The sequence below is a fragment of the Nelusetta ayraudi genome, unplaced genomic scaffold (assembly GCF_046127955.1).
Source record: "Nelusetta ayraudi isolate G7.1 ecotype Tasmania unplaced genomic scaffold, CSIRO-AGI_Nayr_v1 ptg000059l, whole genome shotgun sequence".
Taxonomy (NCBI): Eukaryota; Metazoa; Chordata; class Actinopteri; order Tetraodontiformes; family Monacanthidae; genus Nelusetta; species Nelusetta ayraudi.
In genome coordinates, this window is record NW_027466109.1 from 149559 (window position 1) to 168784 (window position 19226).

Consider the following 19226-nt stretch of genomic DNA (forward strand, 5'->3'; position numbering starts at 1 on the left):
GCAACAGCCAGGAAATGAGGATTTGTAGCATCCTCTGGGAACATTGTTAGCGAAAAAAAAAAAAAAAAAATGTCTGACCCGATTGTCTTCTTATGAAGAAATTTGTGCCCTAAACGCACTTTATGAACACGTCTGAAGCGCCGAGAGATATTTGTGGAAGGATCTGCGAGTAAAAAAAAAAAAAAATTTCCCTGCTGAATGGACCGGTTCCTCATCACTTCTCTTCCCGCACTGAACGCGCTGGCTGCGGCCGGCTAACAAGTGGCGTCCTGACAGTTATTGCTCCACATCACGGCGCTGCTGTTGCTGTTGGCCGCTGCCTCGACAATTTCAAACCCTTGCGTATTTAATCTCCCAGCGAAGAGATGTGGGAACTGAACGTTAAAGCGGACCGTGGCAGATGCATCACGTGACGCTTCCCCCGCACATCTCCCTTTTACTTTTTTTTAAAATTTTTTTAAGTAAAATCAAAGTTCCCAAGTGTGTCAGATTAGTTAACAAAATACCATTTTGAGAAAGCCTCAATGGCTAATGTCCAGTCCAACACACAAGGAAGCGTAATAATGTGATAATGTGCAGGGCAGCGGCGGCCCGGAGCGTTGCCCTGAAGCTGTGAACCGGCACCGCCAGCGCGGCTCATCACGGAGAAGAGAGGAGAAGAGAAGAGAGGAGGCTTGACTCGCAGCCAGACTCACAGCCGGGCTCATCATTAACGAAGTGACGAGCGGCGACGCCACAAGTCACGGCCGTTCAGGCTGCTGGATCTGGGTTTTTTTTTCCTTTCTTTCTTTCCCCCTGCCGATGAGAATGGTGCCGATGCGAGGAGAATCCTGCATCCGTCCTCCATCCATCCATCCATCCATCCATGACTGATCCACGGAGGAGTAGTCGTGCACGTGGAGCAACTCCTTCAGATTTAGGGATGATGTCATTTAGGAGTAATGTCGAGATAGGGTGTCTCATAATGGAAACAGGAGGGCTGCAAAAGAAAAGGCCAAGAGTCTTCTTCCGCCAATATAAAGCTCAACTGGAGGAGTTGAAATGCAGCAGATTGGTTGACTGAACTCCCTACCACTCATACTTGGTCTCAACCTCGACACTTTTTGGTCTTGGTCTGGTGTTGGCCTTGGACATTGGTGTGAAGGGGATTTCAAAAACCAGGCAAGCTGGTCCTGGTGCAGCATCATTATTATCATTTGCCCTTTTTCAAATGCAACCAATAAGTTGCATCTATGTAAAAAACAATGTACACAATGTATACAAGTGGCAAAGGTGACGGTCAGAAGAAACAGTTTGTGGCGTCATGCAGTTATGCACATCCATAACACTTTTTGTTTTTGCACACAGTGTGATGTTCAAAATTCCGTCGCTGTCTAATAAACGCTGACTGCACCATTACTAAGCCTTTATTTGTCTTAGTGGACTAGTTAGTTGAGGTATTAGCCAAATATTACAGTCATATTTTACCGTGCCTCATTCCCTGAGTAAACGCTTTTAAGAGAGAAATGATGAAGAGAACGTTGATGCAACAAAGAAGTGGACTAAGTCATTCTTTTATTAAGAAAAAGGATGATTTTTTTCACCCCGCCGAGGGGTCACGGCTCAGACTGCAGCTCCATTTATTTAACAGGAGAAAAACCTTCCTTGAAGGGGGAGAGGCCGTAAATACTGCAGACTGTCTTTGAACGCAGCACACAGTCTTTGAGGCAGCAGGACAGGGGTTTCTGTAAATGCACCCCTCTTAAATAAATAGGCACTTCCTGTTTCAGACAGGGCTGGGGTGCGTGTGTGTGTGTGTGTGTGGGGGAGCGGGGGGTTCATGCAGGGGGGAGGTCAGACTGAGAAATATGCCATTTCCCCCCCCCCCCCATGGCTCAAAAAAAAAAAGGTAAAAAACACGAATGAAAGCGTCGATAGCAAGATTTTTTTTCCTTTCAGCTTCATAAACACGTGGCCGCAATCTGCCGCGCTTATCAAATTATAGGAAAAGCTCTGTTACGTGGTATTTATTGAAGCGTATATCAAATTTACAAGACTCGCCTGCCATTAAATCAGCTAATGTAAACAGAGAAAATGAGGGGGGGTGGGAGGGTTCCAGGCAATGTGGAGAGGTGGGGCAGGACTGTTTATTTATACTGCCTCTTTTCAAAGTGTCCTGGAGAGGATGGGACGGGACGGGACTGGAGCGCCACGACCAGCGACCGCAGACAAACACCGTCTGCTCGGAGACACACACGCATACATCTACACACACATACACACCGAGGCCACAGACAGAGCGTGTGTGAGCGGTATGATGGAGTGTGTGTGTGAAGCGAGTGTAGAGAAGTGAGCATGCGCTCGTGACTGCCGATCGTTTACATCGTATTGCCGATAATAAACCACCACTGGAGACGTCACATGACTGTTTGGCCAAATCAAAGAAAACAACAAAATGTTAGTGATGGGAGGAACTGTATCAATGTAATAACTCCTAAACTTTAAAGTAGATGTTTTATTATAAAGTCCTCCCAGTGATGAGGTTGAAGCTGCGTTCAGACTGCCAGCCGAAATGTGTTTTTTTTTTTTTAGCCCATCCAGATTGAAGCTGGATGGCTCTTTTGCAGTCCAAACAGTCACAAATCACATGAAATCCGTTTTTTTGCAAAACAGATTGAAACCACGTTCGGGAGGTAGTTTCAAGTGGCGTTTTGGACTGATCTGCGTCTCAGTGTGAACAGCTCCAAACACACCAATCAGTTTTGACTGTCCGTGTTGTCACTCTAGACGACCTAAGACCCAATGCGCTAGACCAGAGAGCGACATTCCGGGTGTGGAGCTGTAGCGTAATGGAGCAGACAGAAGAAGTAGAAAACAGCAGTCCCTGGACAGAGGAGGAAACTCATTGGCTCATCAGTGTGTGGGGAGATACTGTAGCTCCATTCAAGCCAAGCTCCAGGGCATGTATGGCAACAAGTGCCGCTGTCGCAGTGAAATGACGTCACACACTACACGTGCTGGACAACGCCTCCGCTCCGACGTCGTTGCTCCAGCAACCTGTCAGATGGGCCACTGTTTCAAACTTTATTTTTATGTATTTATTTTATTTGTCATTATGATTATTCTCCCTCCACGCTGGGAGCTTTTTATTTTTTTCTCATTGTTACTACTATGATTGTTGTTCTTATTATTATTACCTTTCTTTGTTTTGCTTTGTTTTGTTTTGTTTTATTTTGTTAAGCACTGTGGGTTGCACATGTTGTGTATGAGCAGTGCTATATAAATAAAGTTTATTATTATTATTATTATAACGTGGCCCAGGCTGAACAGAACCAGATCCTATTTGGACACTTGCTAAGAAATAGTGTGGACAGTCAGCCCTAAAAATTTGAGAAGGAATCCGATTTGAATCGGATTCGCCTGCAGTCTGAACGCAGCCTTAGACATCACTCTAACTCATCACTACACTTCACTCTCAAACAAACAGTTGTTACATTCAATTTGACAGTTTTGATCAAACTTCCCTCAGCTTGCGTCAACTTCTCTTCATGTTGGACATCTTGGTATCAGTATTTTTAAATTCCCAACTTTGCTGAGGTGGAAACGCTGAAAGCAAACTGGCCGACACTAGGTGGGTTACAAATACAAAATTACAAACGTGCGCTTTGAAATCAGCATGGACTTTTCAATTTTTCAGCCAGTCACACAACTCTCAAGCTTCAGTGGTCCTCATAAAAAACACAACCGGCCGGATTTGACCTGCAGGCCTTGAGTCTGAGGCCTGTGACCTGCCCAGCGTGTAAAGTGCCCTCGGGTGACTTTGTTATGATGTGCTACTATACAAATAAATCTGTCATGACTGCAAAGAGACAGACTAAAAATTTGGTCACAAACAAAAAAAAAAAAAAGGTTTTCTGGACAGTAACTGTGCTGCTCTCATGGGAGACAGAGCGCGACGACTCTGACGCTGGTCAGGAAGGAGGAGATGAAGGAGGAGATGGCTGTGTTGGTGAAAGTGTATGTGTGTGTGTTGCTGTTGCAGAACCTCTGCTTGGACAGCGCGAGTGTGTGTCCCTGGGAAAGCACACAGCGGAGAGATCACAGTCTGTGCTTGCTGGACGCTGAGATGTGTATTTGTGCGAACAGGCTCATGCGCGGCTGTTTGTTGACTTGCCGGAGCTCGCAGAGACGGTGGCGGGGGGGATACACGCGTGTTTGTGGGAGAGAGTTGCGGCTTTAATTTGATACCTGAAAGCCAAATAAACAAGGCGGGACGTCCAGATCTGAACCCGGAGCAATAAACGGGCGCTGATATCTGAGCCGCGGGGTCTGTTTACGGGCTCATCAGTCAACACACCACCAGAGCCTGAGCACACACGTACACACACACGGACGCTGGATGCTCCAACCTCAGTTTTTCCTCTGGGATGCTCTAAAAGAAAGGTTGTTTAGCTGGGATGATGATTGTTTTGTGGCCAGAGGACAAAACCAAGTGAAATCCTGAACGAATCACCGTGTTTTCGTCTTCAGCGGCCACAGGTCCGTGCAACAAAAGGGGTGGGGACGAACATAAAACACTTATTAAAGCCACATGTTCCCCACACAGACACACACACACACTCTTGCACGTGGATTGATTGATTCATCTGGAATGTTTCTTTTCTTCTTCTGCCTTCCAAACGCACGACGCCACGGAAAAAAACCTCGAACAGATGACAAGGCATCGTTCATTTCACTGCACCAGAACCCCAAAACGTCCCCACACATTTTTTTACATTTTTTTTTTTACCTCTGGCTTTCATGTGCGCTAATGCACTTCACTCTGACTCACACTCATTCACTCACTCCGACTCATGCCGTTCGATGAGTCATGTCCGTGCAGCCGTAGTGACCCGCACTGGTCTCTGCACTAATTTCTGCCCTGCCCATCCATCATTGAGCATAACGCAGTGGTTTGTGTTAATGAATCAGGAAGTAAATGGAAATGTTTTTTTTTAATTTGTAGTTTACTGGTTATGAGTGTTTTGTCATTAATTTGTCACCTGATTAAAATGGAAGCTGCATATTAAACTTGAAGGAAGCCTCCAGAACGTGACTCTTTGTATGAAGACCCTCCCTTAAACTGTCAGCGTCCAATCAAATCCCACCTTCTGTCAGTGAGCTTAGCTAGCAAACTTTCCACCAGTAAAAATTTTGGCAAAGTTGTCGGGTTTCCCCATTTTCTCTGCGCTTCTTCCGCCACACTTCTCCCCCAACAAAACCCAATTTCTGCCTGCACCACCTGCAGCTCAGCAGGCTGCTGCGATCTTCAGATGATGCTGAGAAGTGACACGGCACCGAGCAGACGATATGGGCAGACTGTAATCCCACCGTGAGGCGGGGGAGGAGGAGGAGGAGGAGGAGGAGGAAAAGGAGGAAGCTGCAGAGCGATGACAGCACAAGTCTGCAGCAGTAGTAGTGCACGCTGGGGAGGCGTTAAGGGGAGACAAAATACAAGCTTGTGGGAAAAGCACAACAAGTTTGAGAAGTTTCCTCGGAAAAGTTTGCAGAAGTAAAAATTGAGACGCAGCTGCAGCAGCAGCAGCTGACACCCACTGATGCACAAGGCTAGTGCACAACATCGTGTCTTGCATCGGCTGAGCAAACTTTCCTTGAGCGGCAGTTGGATCGACTTCAAATATCATATTGAAATAAGGAGCAAACTGAAGTGGCGTAATTAGATTTAAAAAATCAGTAGATAAAATGTAAAAAGGCTAAAGATTCCTGCTGTGAAAGTCTTTGGCTTCTGATTGGTCAGCTGCTGGCCGCTCTGGACGCTCGTTCAACCAGAGGACATGTTGCGTTATCAGGGATCATTGCTCAGAGGCAGCAGAGACCCTCTGGACATCCTTTTGGGAGTCTGTCTGTAAGACAACAAGAGTGTCAAACAAACAGCTCAGCGTGGGCAACAGCCAGTCAAAGAGCAGCGGACTGGAGGACGAGTCAGCGGCGCACAGGGAGAGCTCGAGATAAGGCGGCGAGTCCCGCGGACGCAGAGGAAGCTCCCAATCGCAGGAAGCTCCTCCGGCCCCCAGTGTCAGATTTTTCCTAATCTGCTCCGCTTCCTGCCGCGCTCCCTCCGAGCTGCACGGCGGCGGCGACGACGACGACTCACCAGCGATGCCCACGACTGACTGGCCGAGCCGCCGGGATCACACATATACTTACCCGCCCGGCGAGGCCTGGCGGTCCTACACAAACATCACATCCTGGTGGGCTCCCCAGTCCACATCAAAGCGGATTACAGGGTGGACGAGGCCGGCGCTAAACTGAGCGAGAGCAGACACACCGCTTATTATTTCTGACCTCGACAGGTCGACGTGGGCTCGGGCCGCCTCTCCAAAAGCGTCTGCCGCGCCTCTCGCTCCCTTTCAAACGTGGATCAACGCGACGCTGTGCTAATCTGGTGAATTAGCGCCCCCTCCGTCCCCGCCCTCGTTTCTATACTGCCACGGTAATTGTTGCAAAAGCCCACACAAACTGGGTTAGCAAAACACCGCTATATCGCTGCTCTCTGTGCACGGCAGCCCGACAGAGACGCACAAAACTTCCTAATCCTGTCGTTTTCTAATGCGTCTCGGGTGCTAATCCACTCCCACACGCTGCGGCGGCCGACTGTCACGGAGCAACACATCACCAAACTAGGAACACAAGCACTGAATAAGTTTGATGAGTTAGTCTGAGCCAAAGCACAAGACAGCTGTCCGTGTGTGTGTGTGTGTGTGTGTGTGTGTGCGCGAGCGTGCAGACCCTTGACTGGTGCAGCGATGCGAGGAGGACCTATCAGAGGGAGACGGCGCCCACCTGAGCGGCAGATTTTGGCGTGTAAGATGCGCTCGTCCACGTGTCTGCAGCGGGAGGCAAAAGGCGCACAAAACTGACGAGTCATTATTTAGAATAGCTGTGATTTAGTTGTGTTTAGGGGTGATGCTGCTCTGCTGTCCACAAAGCCACAGTAATAATAAAGACTCCACAGGTGGCTTCACTCCCTTTTATCTCTGTCCTTGAATTCTTTCAAAAAATGTTTGTATCTTTCTCTCGTTTGGTGCTAAGATCAAAAGTAAAGGAAGGAAGAGACGGACGGACACCCTGGATATGTGAAACTTTTAAGCCGATTTTCAGGTATCAAGGAATTCGAGCCCGAGTAAGACTCGCTGGACTAGGGAAAACGTTTGACATCAATCAACAGCTGTCGGCGCTACCAGTCATGCTGCCGTGCACTGTACGCAAACAGAAAGCTGCCATTACAAGCTCCCTACGTCACAACTTGTTGGCCATATTTGCTTCCATCTGCCAAATTGCACATTTCTTGCAAAACGCCGAAAACAAAAGTCATGCAGGACCTTAAAAAAATAATGTTTTTTAAAAGAAGTGCAACGGAGATCCAGGACGTGACTAGTAAACTGTGGAGAGATGCTGCTCAATAAGTGTGAAAATTGCACAGGAGCAGCAGCAGCAGCAGCAGCTTGTGCATGGACTGGGTCTAAAAAGAGCTTTTCGGAGTCGTGGCGGGCAGGAAAAGGAGAAAATTAAAAGCACACATCCCATCGTGGAAATAACACACTCCCCCTGCGCTGGCTTTTCTTTGGGATTTGCTATTGCTATACGTCGGAGAGGGGAAATTAAAACGCGGCCCCAGAAATAGCCTGTTTTGAGTGGCGAGCCTCCGTGTACTCGGGGGGTCAGGGAGGGTTGAGAGGGGAGCTGGTAAACAGGGCAAAGTGTTCTAATAAAGCAGGGGATCTATGGGCTGCTGGCGTCCATGGGAAGAAGAGGAAGAAGAGGTGTATGGCTGGGACCCTGGACGAGTGTTTATCAACAGGGGGGCCTCGGCGCTCTGGTGCCTCGGCTTGCGAGACGGTCATTATCGCTGTCCAACATATGACGCAGACAACGGCGTCCCCCGCCTGCCAAAAAGCCCTCGGTTTCCTGCTTTTCCCACCATCTGCCGAGGAAACGCAGCAACAGGCGGCTCATTCATTCATTCATCCATCCCCCACCTCCGTCCGTCCCTCCCTCACACGCTCACCTGGACGCCGACTCGGACCCGGTTGGATGTGATAGCGTCGAGCCGCCAGACGCAGCGCAGACGGCCAGCAGCTGGCAGCATCAAAGAGCGCTGGAGTGCGTGTGTGTGCGTGTGGGGGAGTGAGCGTGTGTGTGTTTCAGAGGGGCTGACAGCGCAGAGATAAGATGAAATGATGAAGAGCGCGACAGGGAAGGTTCTATTGATAGCAGGATTACCGCGATTGCAACAGGCTCTTTGTTTTAACTGGCCGAGGAAATTCAGGATGAAGAACCTGACAAGTTTCCAAGTCAGGCACATTTTACGAAACCAAGATGGAACAACGGTGGGATGAAGCGGCGGAAGACGGAGAGATTTGAGGAATTAAAGTCAGGAACGCTGCTCTTCAACCAGGACAAACTGTCAAATTAGTCTAATGCAGCTCATTAGCTGAATGTTTAGTGTATGTATTAGTCACAGTTTAATCTACAAAACTGTTCCTAACAAAAAGACAAGAAAGCACCTCAAACCAGCCCACAAACTTTTTCTTTTGAAAATTATAGGATTTTGTTTTTCAATTTCCTTAAATTTTTTAGAATTTAAAATGCTTGACGGCCAGAAAAGGCTCATCCTCGGGAATAAAATGGTGTTTTTATCATCCAGTTTTCAGGGGTGTTACTGAAATGACATCAACCAATTTTTTTCAGGAATATTTTTGCTTTTCCCGACATCGTTTCCTGACATGTGAAGTCGTGAGTGCCAAGAAGCAACGAGCCGCCACGTCTTTTCAGGCAGATTGCGCAACTGCGACCACTGAAATCCTTCGCATTCCCATAATTTCACTCACAAAAATGGGAACCAGGATATCTGTTGAATCACAAGGGTTTTGATTGCGGTAAGAACTTTGTCACTGTAATCTCACATCTTCCTCGTAAATCAAGGCTGAAACATTTCGACCCCCGTGGCCTCGCGCTTCAGGATTGTGTTTTTCACATTTGGCTGAGCCGGAATTCCTCTCCGGCTGGATCAGGGTCCGCCAGGCTACATTTACACGGCCACCGACTCTCCGGGCGTATAAATATCTCTCCGCCGAGGATGAGGCCGGCGCAATGTTTCACCATCGAACATGAGCGATGAGGCACGTAGGCCGTGAGGAGCTCAGTCCAAACATTCCCCACCACCACCAGCATCACCTCGCCTGCGTCTGGCCAGTGAGCGGGTCAGCTGAGCAGCAGCAGGAGGAGCGGGGGTGGAGGTGGGGGTGGAGATAAGCCTATCTCTCCCGCTGAGTCCGCAGGAGACACAACAGAAAGTGACCAGACACGAGGGAAGAAGGAAAGAAAGAAAGACTCCTCTCTCCTCTCTTATTCCTCACTATCTCCTTCTATCTGCTGGCTGGACCAGCGGTCCTCCGCAGGGACCCCCATGATAAGATGGAACCCAAAAGTCAGAGTTATTTACAGCCACCTAAAAGAGGCTCACGCAAAGGTATGACATGTTTTAAACAAAGGGAGAAGTGCGGCTGAGGGAGACAAAAAGGAGAAACTCTGGGTGGAGGGGGGTGGAGAGAGAAATATGTGGAGTTTTGAGCCTCTCTGCTAAGTTGGAGGGGGTTAAAGTGGAGAGGGGCTGTAAAATAAAGAAAAGGAGGAGGAGGAGGGAGAGGGGGAAAAAGGGGGCGTTGCTATTGGCTCGGGCCTTGATTAACACCAGGCCTTTCGACAGGAAATGACCCGGCCAGCTCATAGCGCCAGGAGAGCTTCCATCTGGTGCCGAGGCCCGTGGAGGAATTCTCCACCCGGGAGCAGCGAGCGGAGAAGGACTCCGAACCAAGTCAACTCCCCCCCCTTCAAGGGCTCCCATATCGGACCGGGCCGCTTCCAAAGAACACAGAGAACCGCCGTGTTCTCCTTGTCTGATGGCACAGCTCTCCTTCTTCTCCTCCAACTCCTCCTCCTCCTCTTCTGCAGCCAAAAGCTTCGCAGCTGGACGTCCCAGTGAGGTGGGAATAGGTTAGCAACCCATCCTGTATTCGGGGAAATGGAGGAAGCTGCACTGGTAGAGGGCGGGAAGGGGTAGAGAGAGAGAGCGGGGAGGGAGAGAGGGGACAGCTTTGGGGAGGGAAGCGGGTAAATTGGGACAGGTCATCTTTCACCGCCGGCTGGAATCTCAAACGTAAACATGTTCTTCCGCAGCAGCAGATAAAAGGCAGATATACTGTAAAAGCAGGCGACTCTGGCAAAAAGCAGACGTGCACACGGTCGACAAAATTCCTCCACTTAGGGATGAGGATTTTTTGAGAAGGGGGACAGAGGTGGGGGTGTTTGAAGGACCCCTAGCGACTCCGGAAAACTCCTTAGAAGGGTCTCATGTTATCCAAATCCAACAGGAATCAGTCAACCATCTTCCCGTTGATGAGGGAAAAAAAAAATCATGTTTTAGGACACCATAGAGGCCTGTAAATTGGTCTTCGGTGATGTCACAGAGGGCACTGACACCTCAATCAAGCCCTCAGTCAGGTCGGTGACCACACCCTCCACCAGGTGTCGTCTCTGCCCTCAGTTCCGCCTCGTTTCCTCGTTTTTTGGCCAGTGGGAAAGGGGCTCAACAAAGCTTTAGCTTCAGCAGGAAGCTAAAACCCATCGATTCAGTGGGGAGGGTGTAAACAGAGGGTTAAACAATGTGTGGTCTGGAATTCTCCGTTTCTCCACTGCAGAACAGAGACGTGAAAATGGGCACAACGTGATGGCTCCAAACTGTTTCTGTGAAGGTACTGGTGCAGATCGGGAGGTTTTTCCTGCTTCTGAGCTGCACGTCCCCGCAGACGCTGCAGGAGCGTGTCAGGCCGACTCCTACGCTCCGTCAGAGGGTCGCGGGCTGACCCCGGTCTGCAGTGGTGCGTGTGCAGGGGCCAGGGGCCGCTGTCTCACTCCGAGTCCCCCAGGAGCCCCGGCTGCGTCTCCGTAGTTGCCCCCCTTCTGTCTTTGCTCAGCGCGCACGAGCGCCTGTTTGTCAGCCTGCGCCGGATCACCACTGAGTCCCTCCTTTCCCTTCATTTTTTACCCCTAAGATTTTCCCAGCGGACATGTAAGGGAGATGTGAGCGCCTACACAACTTTTATGACGTGCATTTCCTGTCATAAATACAAAAGCGGAGGAATTCTCCGCTGAGCGCTAACACACTCCATAAAGCAAACAGAGGCGTAAAGCCCGGGCCCCCCCGGGGGGGGCACAAGTGTGGGATCCAGCTTGCACGGCAGAAGATGGGCCTGCAGGCAGGTATCACTTTCCCCTCTGCACGCTGCGAACCGTCAACACCACTTCGCTGTTAGCTGTTGGCCACATCTGTCCCGGAGCGGACACCAGTATGTTTGCATGATAATGACACATTTCAACGTTGATGCGCAAGAGTTTCGTTCTGAGCATGCATCACTTTTCAATATTTTTTCAATATTTAAAATTCAATATGCAAAAAGGTTTACATGCATATAGTTTTTATAACAGTCAAAAAATGAAAATTGAAATTCAAATGTGTAAATCACACCAAGGTTCTATTTAAAATCAGCAGCCACTGCAGCACGTCAGAGTCTCGTTATCATGCAGTTTCAGTTTGAAGACGAGAAAAAAAAAAATGGCTTGTTACTTTATCGAACCGCCCATCGATTCATATTCGTCTCTCTCCCGGTGGGTTAAAGCCTCCAGACTGGTGGCGGATCGATATGTGGCGAGTGCAGCATCAGATTAATGCACGAAAGGAAAAGAAAAAAGAACTGTTTCCTGATGCATCGCACCCCAAACAGCAAAACTATTGCAAGGTGACGGGAAGGACAGTGTGCATCCACCTGCAGGTGTTTTGAAGACGGGCAGACTTGCATCGACATGAAGAGGTTGTGCACGCTCATGTAAATGCGACACAATGTTGCTGTTTCCAGTCACTCTTGGACCCCTAATGGAGCAGTACGGGGGAGATGCTGTTTGTATCTGCTATCTGCTTTGTTTTATTGCTATTATCGCAACTACGCACAGTGTCCATGAGGTGGAGCCCTCATGTGGATTAGAAATTGCCGCCTGGCTGTATCCACAACACGTCCAGAGACGACGAGCGAACCCTCCAATTACTGGCCAACGTCGCCTTCCCCTGTTTGGATTTACGGGTCCGGAGCGCCGCTGTGGGCTGAAATCAGTATAATCCGAGAGGAGAGGAAAAGTGCGGTGATTGACGGATGCGAAGGAACAGAGAGCCAGTGTGCGGCGCCGCAGCGGCCGGTCTGGGGGGGGATCTGGGGGCGACTCCGTGTGTGGCCCGTCGTGTGAAACCGCCGACGTCTGGCACGGCGGCGAGGAGCTGATGAGCCGGCGCTAATTAAAGCCCAGCACCCGTGTCATCGGCTTATCTGATGAGCGGGTGAGGAGTCCAGGGGGAAGTGATGGGAAGAAGGGGGACCAGCGCCACCGGCTGCTCTGTGTTCACCCCGAAGAGAAGTGTGTGTGTGTTTGTGCAACTGAGGAGGAAGCAAAAAGAGAGAGAGAAAGGGAGAGAGTGCCAATTAAAAATAATTGGGGCTAATTTCATAACATGGCTAATCAGGCGTGATCAATAGGGCTCTGCCTCCCCGGCCCTTCAGTCAGGCCGGCAGGTTTGGAGGAAGGGGAGAAGGACAGCAAGGGTGGCAGGCTGGAGAGAAGAAGAGAGAAAGCAGGAGGGATGGAACAGGAAATGAAGAAAACAAAGAGGAGGAAAAAGTTTGAAGGTGGTTTTTCTGCAGACGGCGGTCGGAGTCGTGTGTGTGTGTGATGCCTTTCATGTCCCTTGGCCGGTCGGGCCGACGCTCTGCCAACCCAAACAGCAGCGCGGTGGAGGTCCCACTCTCCTGCTGCCTCCCACACACCCACTCACCCACCCTCCATCCATCCATCGCCTCCTTCCATGCCCAGCGCAGGGGAAAGAAGAAAAAAAGAGACACTGACAGGATGAAAAACAACCCCCTCTTATTTACGGTCGTCAGAGAAAAGCTGTTTTTTTGCCAACTCTCGCTGTGTCGCTGCTGCAGCTAAATCTCACAGAGGAGATGGAGAGAAAGACAGAAACTAGGCAGGTAAAGACAGGTTGGAGAAAAAAGAAATGCAACCGTTCAGGATAAGTTTTATCATTAGTTTCTTGCTGCAAGCATCATTGTTTCTCACAACTGAACTGCCGGGAGCAGCTTCACCACCTGCACACATCAAACGCAGGGGGGGCCGCCTGCACCGCAGACAGCCAATGGGAAGGCAGGTGTCTGGGAGAGCAGCGGCGGCTGCTTCTTATCCCCCTTCGGCGGTGTTTGTTCCCCAGTTGTGGCTTCGCCTGCGAGCTTCAGTTTCTATCGCTTGCTCCACATGTGGCGGCTGGCTGGCCGGCAGCGAGATGCTGGCTTCCGAGCTAGTTAGTGAAGCCTCTTGCTGTGCTTTCACCTGGAGAGGAGAGTCGGACCGCAGCCACCGAGCCTGACCACAAACTCCAGACAGGAGTTTCAGGGGAATTTAATAAATAAAAACACCCTAAAAAACCTTTGATTTGTAAAGCGCTAAATCAAATCAAAATGCATCTTGAAAGCCAGGAAAAAAAACCCAGCAGGGGGAGAAGGGGGGGGGGGGGGATCGTCTGCTTTGACCGTGTTAGGGGTGAAAAGGGAATACAAAAAAAACAAAGAGAAAGAGAGAGAGAGATATCCCGTGTCATATCGCCGTGGGTTCAAAGGTCAAACATTTACATTTAAATCTCACTGATTTACTCCCTTCCACTGCGACTCGCAGCCTTTTTTGCTCCTCTTCCCTGAGGTTCGCTCCTCAGTTCATAGCTGGAAACCGAAGCTAAAGATAAAGATAAAGTCGGGTCGAGCGGCGCAGACAGGAAACACCGTCGCACAGCACCGCACAGCAGTCTGAGGGGCCGCCGTTTCCCTCGGATGCTCTTTAATTAAGCTCCCTGAAGGGGGCGGCTGAGGTTGGGATTTAGCTGCCGCGGCATCCCTGTCTCTCCTCGGCCCGGCCCGGCAAGATCCAGCTCAGCCCAGCTTGTCCCTGCTGCCCTCCCTGCAGCCATTTGCGTGCAGCCGCTGTGTTTTCACACGCGCCGTCGCCAAGGAGCAAAATGGAAGAATTTGTAAAAACAATGTTCTCATGGCGACCAGGTTTTTTTTTTTGCTACCGCGTCTGGTTTCCATTTGAGCCCTTTAATCGAGGAGTGAATGTCACAATGTTGGAGAGAGGGAGAGAGAGAAAGAGAGAGAGAGGGACAGAGAGAGAGAGTCGCACGTCGTTCCGTCTCACAGTTTGCCAGAAATTGTCCACGCTAGGTTGTTTTTTTCCTCTCTTGGTCAAAAAGTGCACCTGCACTAAAGAGGATTAGGTCTGCTAGCTAACTGAGTTCGGTTACCCACACCAAACAGGAAACTACTCTGGCGAAAATGGAAGTTCGCCACAAGGCTTAAGTGCACAGAGGAGCCTTTCGTCTTTAATCATGAAATTTCGAAATGGAAACTAAAAAAAAAATAATAAAAACTAAACTAAACCTTCCAGTAATTATTTTTTCCCTCCTCTTGTGGCCCTGTTCCTCTTTCGTACACCTGGCACACTCCGGCAGGGTGACTTCCAATGAAGTGTTTACAACAGAGAGTCTGATTTTTTTTTTTTTTTTCCCCACTTTCTTTAAAAACACAACTCACATCTCGGTCTCGGGGCCCTCGGCTGCCAGAGGGGCCCCTCGGTTCCGAGCAGCGCCTCGCCAAGTGGAACAGGAAGAGGCAGAGGCACCGAGTTCAGTGAGAGGGGAGTGAAAAATGTTCTGCAGGGTTCGACGACCCCAGAGCAGAACTTCACATGGACGGTTTTAACCCGGCCGGTAACGACCAGGCAGAGATATGAGCAGAAAAACCGCTGAGTTATTATTTCATGGCGTGTGCTGAAGAACGAGCCAAAACTAAAAGTAGCTGTAATTATGAAGCAAGTGGTGGTACTGAAAGGAAGAGGTTATATATATATATGTGTGTGTGTGTAGGCTCAAGGCTGAAGGCGCCGTTAGCCTGGGTGGTGCAGCTAGTTGTGGTGGTGGACGGCCTCCATCAGCTCTCACTTGCATTATTCTTTAGCTAGAAAGAATTTAGAGTATTGTGGACGTAGTTCCTCCCGCAAATAGGAACTTTCTGCTGCAGTAAAAAAAAATGCACATTTCCCCCCGAAAGTAGCTCAAAAGAGGGTATAAACTGCTTTGTTTGCTAATGGCAGTCAAAGGTAAAATCGACAGGTTCCGTAAGTTGCAAAGCATCGATGTTTAAACGTCACATGACACACGTTTTGATTTGAGCAGATCACACCGGTGGGATCCGACTTTCCCACGCTGGACTTTTTGTACGATTGCAAGAATTTTTGAGCAGCTGCTTGCCAGGCAAGCTGACCTGCAGGGCTGTACACTTACCTTTCTAAGTGCTAGCACTAGTGCTGGCATGTTAAAAATTTTAGCAGCACAAAGAAAAATTTAGTAGCACACCTGGGTGGACAGTGAGTTCACATGTTTACTGTGAAGTTAATTTGAACCAGGAAACGTAGTTCTTAAATAGCTGAATTGAGATGGATAGTACACACGTAGAACTACAACTCCCATGGAGCAGGTTTAGCAACAACGGACGGTTACTTGTATGGGTCAAAAAAGTGGTACTAGTTTTCCCACTTCATGATCATGTTCACTATACAGGCCTGACCTGATTGTGAGGATGTGGCTATGCAGGAGAGAGTGTAGCTCAGAAATAGAAGCAGAGCGATGGGGTGCGAAGAGGGTGATAAAAATCTTCCCCACTATGGGGATGACTGTGGAAATAAACAGTGGGCCGTTTGCACTCCTCTCCTGTTTCATCCTCCCTGTCTCTCTCCCCGGACTGATCGCGTTGGACGGAAACACGGATCAACGTCTCTTACCGGTGAGCTTCTGCAGCAGCGGGCTGAGCTGCGGCTCTCGGGTGAGGACCAGGGTCAGCGCTCCCATCAGCTCCCTCTCCAGCTTCTCCAGCTCCTCCTCCTCGCCCTCCTGGGCCTCGTCGGCCAGCGAGTACAGGTAGACCAGCAGAAGGATGAGTTCGTCCGGGCCGCACTCATCCTCCCCGGACCTGCAGCCGGAGGCGTCGCCGTCCTCGGCGTGGTGGGGCTTCATCAGCGGCAGCAGCTGCCGCAGCACCGACGGGAAGTCGGAGTCCCCCAGAGCCTGCGACACATACAGTATGTGAGAAAACAGGTTTTCAGTCTGTCAGTCAGTCGGCTTCATTTAGGTCTGAATTAGTAGCTACAGATCAGGGCTGCATTTTAGCTGGTTGTCCTCAAAGGGCCAATTGGAGCCATTATAAAATATGTTCAATATCTGTCGTAGAAAAAGCCACATTTCTCCACCAAACTTTCAAAAAGTCAATAGCAAACACAAATATCATCAAACACAAGTTAGTGCATTAACTTTGGCCAAAACACTTTTCTAAATATAATTTTGGGATTATTTGTTCTCAAAAAGAACAAACTGTAATTTGTCGGCGGGACGTTGTTGGGTTGTGGGTCAGAACCTTGGTATGCATTGTGGGCGACACAGTTTACGGGCAACTTTAGGGACAATTATCATCTTCAACGAGACATAAGTGTGATTTGACTATGTGTATATGTATTTGAATATGTACTGTTAATTTCTGCACATTTTTTTTTTTACCAACTAAGTGCACGTGTTCAAACATTTGCGTGAGCCCTGATGTAACCCCATCATGTCGTTATGACTGTTTCCTTGCTAGCTGCTCATTTCGTGGATGCAGTTATACACTGAAGGTGTTACAGAATTTTTTTTTAAAAAAATCCCACGGTGTGAATGAGCTCACTGAGCCATCATTAGGTAATTTGACCTCTAGGCCAACGGTCAGGGTCACATTTAGTCTACGAGCCCGACACGCTGAGAAATCCAACGCTCCGAGGAGAGCGTCCAACAAGCTGCAGATCACTGAGATTCTACAGAACTCTGGCCTCGCTCACAACACGGGTGACCTCATTGAGTAATAAAACAAGCGGGGTGGGGAGAAGGGTGGGGGCTAATCTGTGTTACGAAAAACATTGGAATTGTATAAAAAAAAAGTGGGCGAAAGGGAAGAAAACACGGCCACGGAGCGGAAGGGGGAGTGAAGGAATAATAAAGAAGAAGAAATGAATCAGGATGGAGATAGTGGAGGAGGGGCCTCGATCGGAGGGGACGATATCAGGGGAGCCGTTGTTGTGTTTGTCCATCGCGCTCGCGAAGCGCCCCAGCGGATCTATTTCATTTTAACGAGGCCCACTTGTGTGAGGAACACTGTTCCTCCAAGTGGAAGACAAACAGGCAGTGAGAACGAGGGCCTGCGCTGGCGGCGGCGGCTCCCGGCGGGGGGATCCCGTGTCCCACCCAGGAGGACGTTGCGCTGACTCAAGCGGTGACATGCAATCGGTAGGCCGAGATCTGGAGCCAAGCAAAAGAAGAAGAAGAAGAAGAAGAAGAAGAAGAAGAAGAAGAAGAAGAAGAAGAAGAAGATTGTCTAGCAGTGAGTGTCCCCTGTGTGGAGTTCATGTTGGGACGTCAGCGGGCTGAAGCTCCAGTTTGTCATGGCTGCCGATGGCGACACCTGCATCAGTCACATATTCCAAACATCAAGGGAACAAACTTCACAGCTCCTCCTCCTCCTCCTCCTCCTCCTCCTTTTCCTCCTCTTCCTCCTCCTCCTCCTCCTCCTCCTCCTCCTCCTCCCTTCTGGACCATTCCAGCAAAATCTCAGCGCACGTTTCTTTTCAAACAATCAGAAACATTAATAAAAATAATGATAATGACAAAAGGAAAGGAAAGAAATAAACCCTCTATTGCCAAACAACGTCCGCTATCCTTCAGCAGTGAGCTGGGCGGGATTCACAACAAAGGGATGTCAAGGGCTCCTCGACCAAACGCAAACAACTTCGCACTTTCATCTCTGGGAGCCATCCATCGCCTTGCACAGCTGGCCGCACATGTGGAGGAGGAGGAGGAGGAAGCAAGAGTTGCACTTCCAGAGAGATAGGCTTTTATTTTGACGAGCAGCTGGCCGGGGGAAGTACCTGCTGAGGGAGGAGATCGGGGTGGATTCTGGCCCCTCCAAACGTTTGGATGAGCTCAAGAGGTGTAGCCCCTCCGCCCCTTCGGTCTTCTCGCTCGTTTGGCGTCGTTCATCCTTCCGTGGCCTTAAGTACTTTTTGATATACTGACCCTGAACGACTGCCAGTCAGAACACGAGATACTCCTCGGATGTGAGTTACTTTCAAGGGGTTTGAAGGTTCTGCTTTCACAAAAGTAGTGGTACGCAAGCCAGACAGGACGAAAGACTTTGGAATTTATTCCCAACGGCAGCACTTTTCAAGATTGCAAATTGCTCCAGAAGACGTTTCAGGTCAACGAAAGCCGGAGAGAACAGAAAAAAAGTGTTTGCCGTGATTGTGTTAAACTCAAGAAATAAGTGGCGGCTGTGAGTTGACTGTATTTATTTATGAATTATGTGCAGATTTCAGCATTAATTTATTTTTAAACCCCTATAATCTGGCATTAATGACAAAATATAGACAATTCATTGAAGTAGAAAATGAAGACAAACAAACATCTTGCATCATTAGTATGTAGATATTTCATTACATTACATTTGTGTGTTTGCATGTTTGGATTCTAACTAACCACTCAGCCACTGGGAACTCTGGATCACCACTCCTTGGTCAGATTACAGTCTTACTTCGTTATGAAAAAAGTTCAGTTCCTTGAACACTGCCATGTGGCACCTTTGCGTTATGACCTTCGCCGCAACTACACGGAAACCCACCTACCTCGACCGGTGAGGTTTTATGCCTTCATGCCTGGACACGGGTGCGGAAAACGTGCACTGCAACTGGCTTCCTTCAGAAGATCTATTAAAGCTGCTGTCAGCTTTTATGCCACAGCATGAAACAGACTTATTTGGTGCACTGTTCTGGGAGGACTGACTAAAAAGCTGTTTGCGGCACTAAAAGACAAATTCAGCGTTGGCAAGAATCAAATAACTGGCATAAGAAGCTGAACAGAGGTCAGAGTGAGGGGACCGGGGGAGAGTCGGAGCACAATGGAAGTGGAAACTTTAAATGGCACTCTGGTTAACACAACCAGATTACTGCCTCAGATAACA

General features: G+C 49.2%; 1 protein-coding gene across 1 annotated transcript in view; it reads right to left on the reverse strand.

Moving 5' to 3' along the window:
- Window positions 1–19226, reverse strand: part of scfd2 (sec1 family domain containing 2) — an 82226-nt gene that overhangs the window by 27726 nt on the left and 35274 nt on the right. The window contains exon 5 of the mRNA XM_076039236.1: window positions 15973–16255. Coding sequence (XP_075895351.1) covers window positions 15973–16255 — 283 coding nt within the window. The remainder of the gene's footprint in view (window positions 1–15972; window positions 16256–19226) is intronic.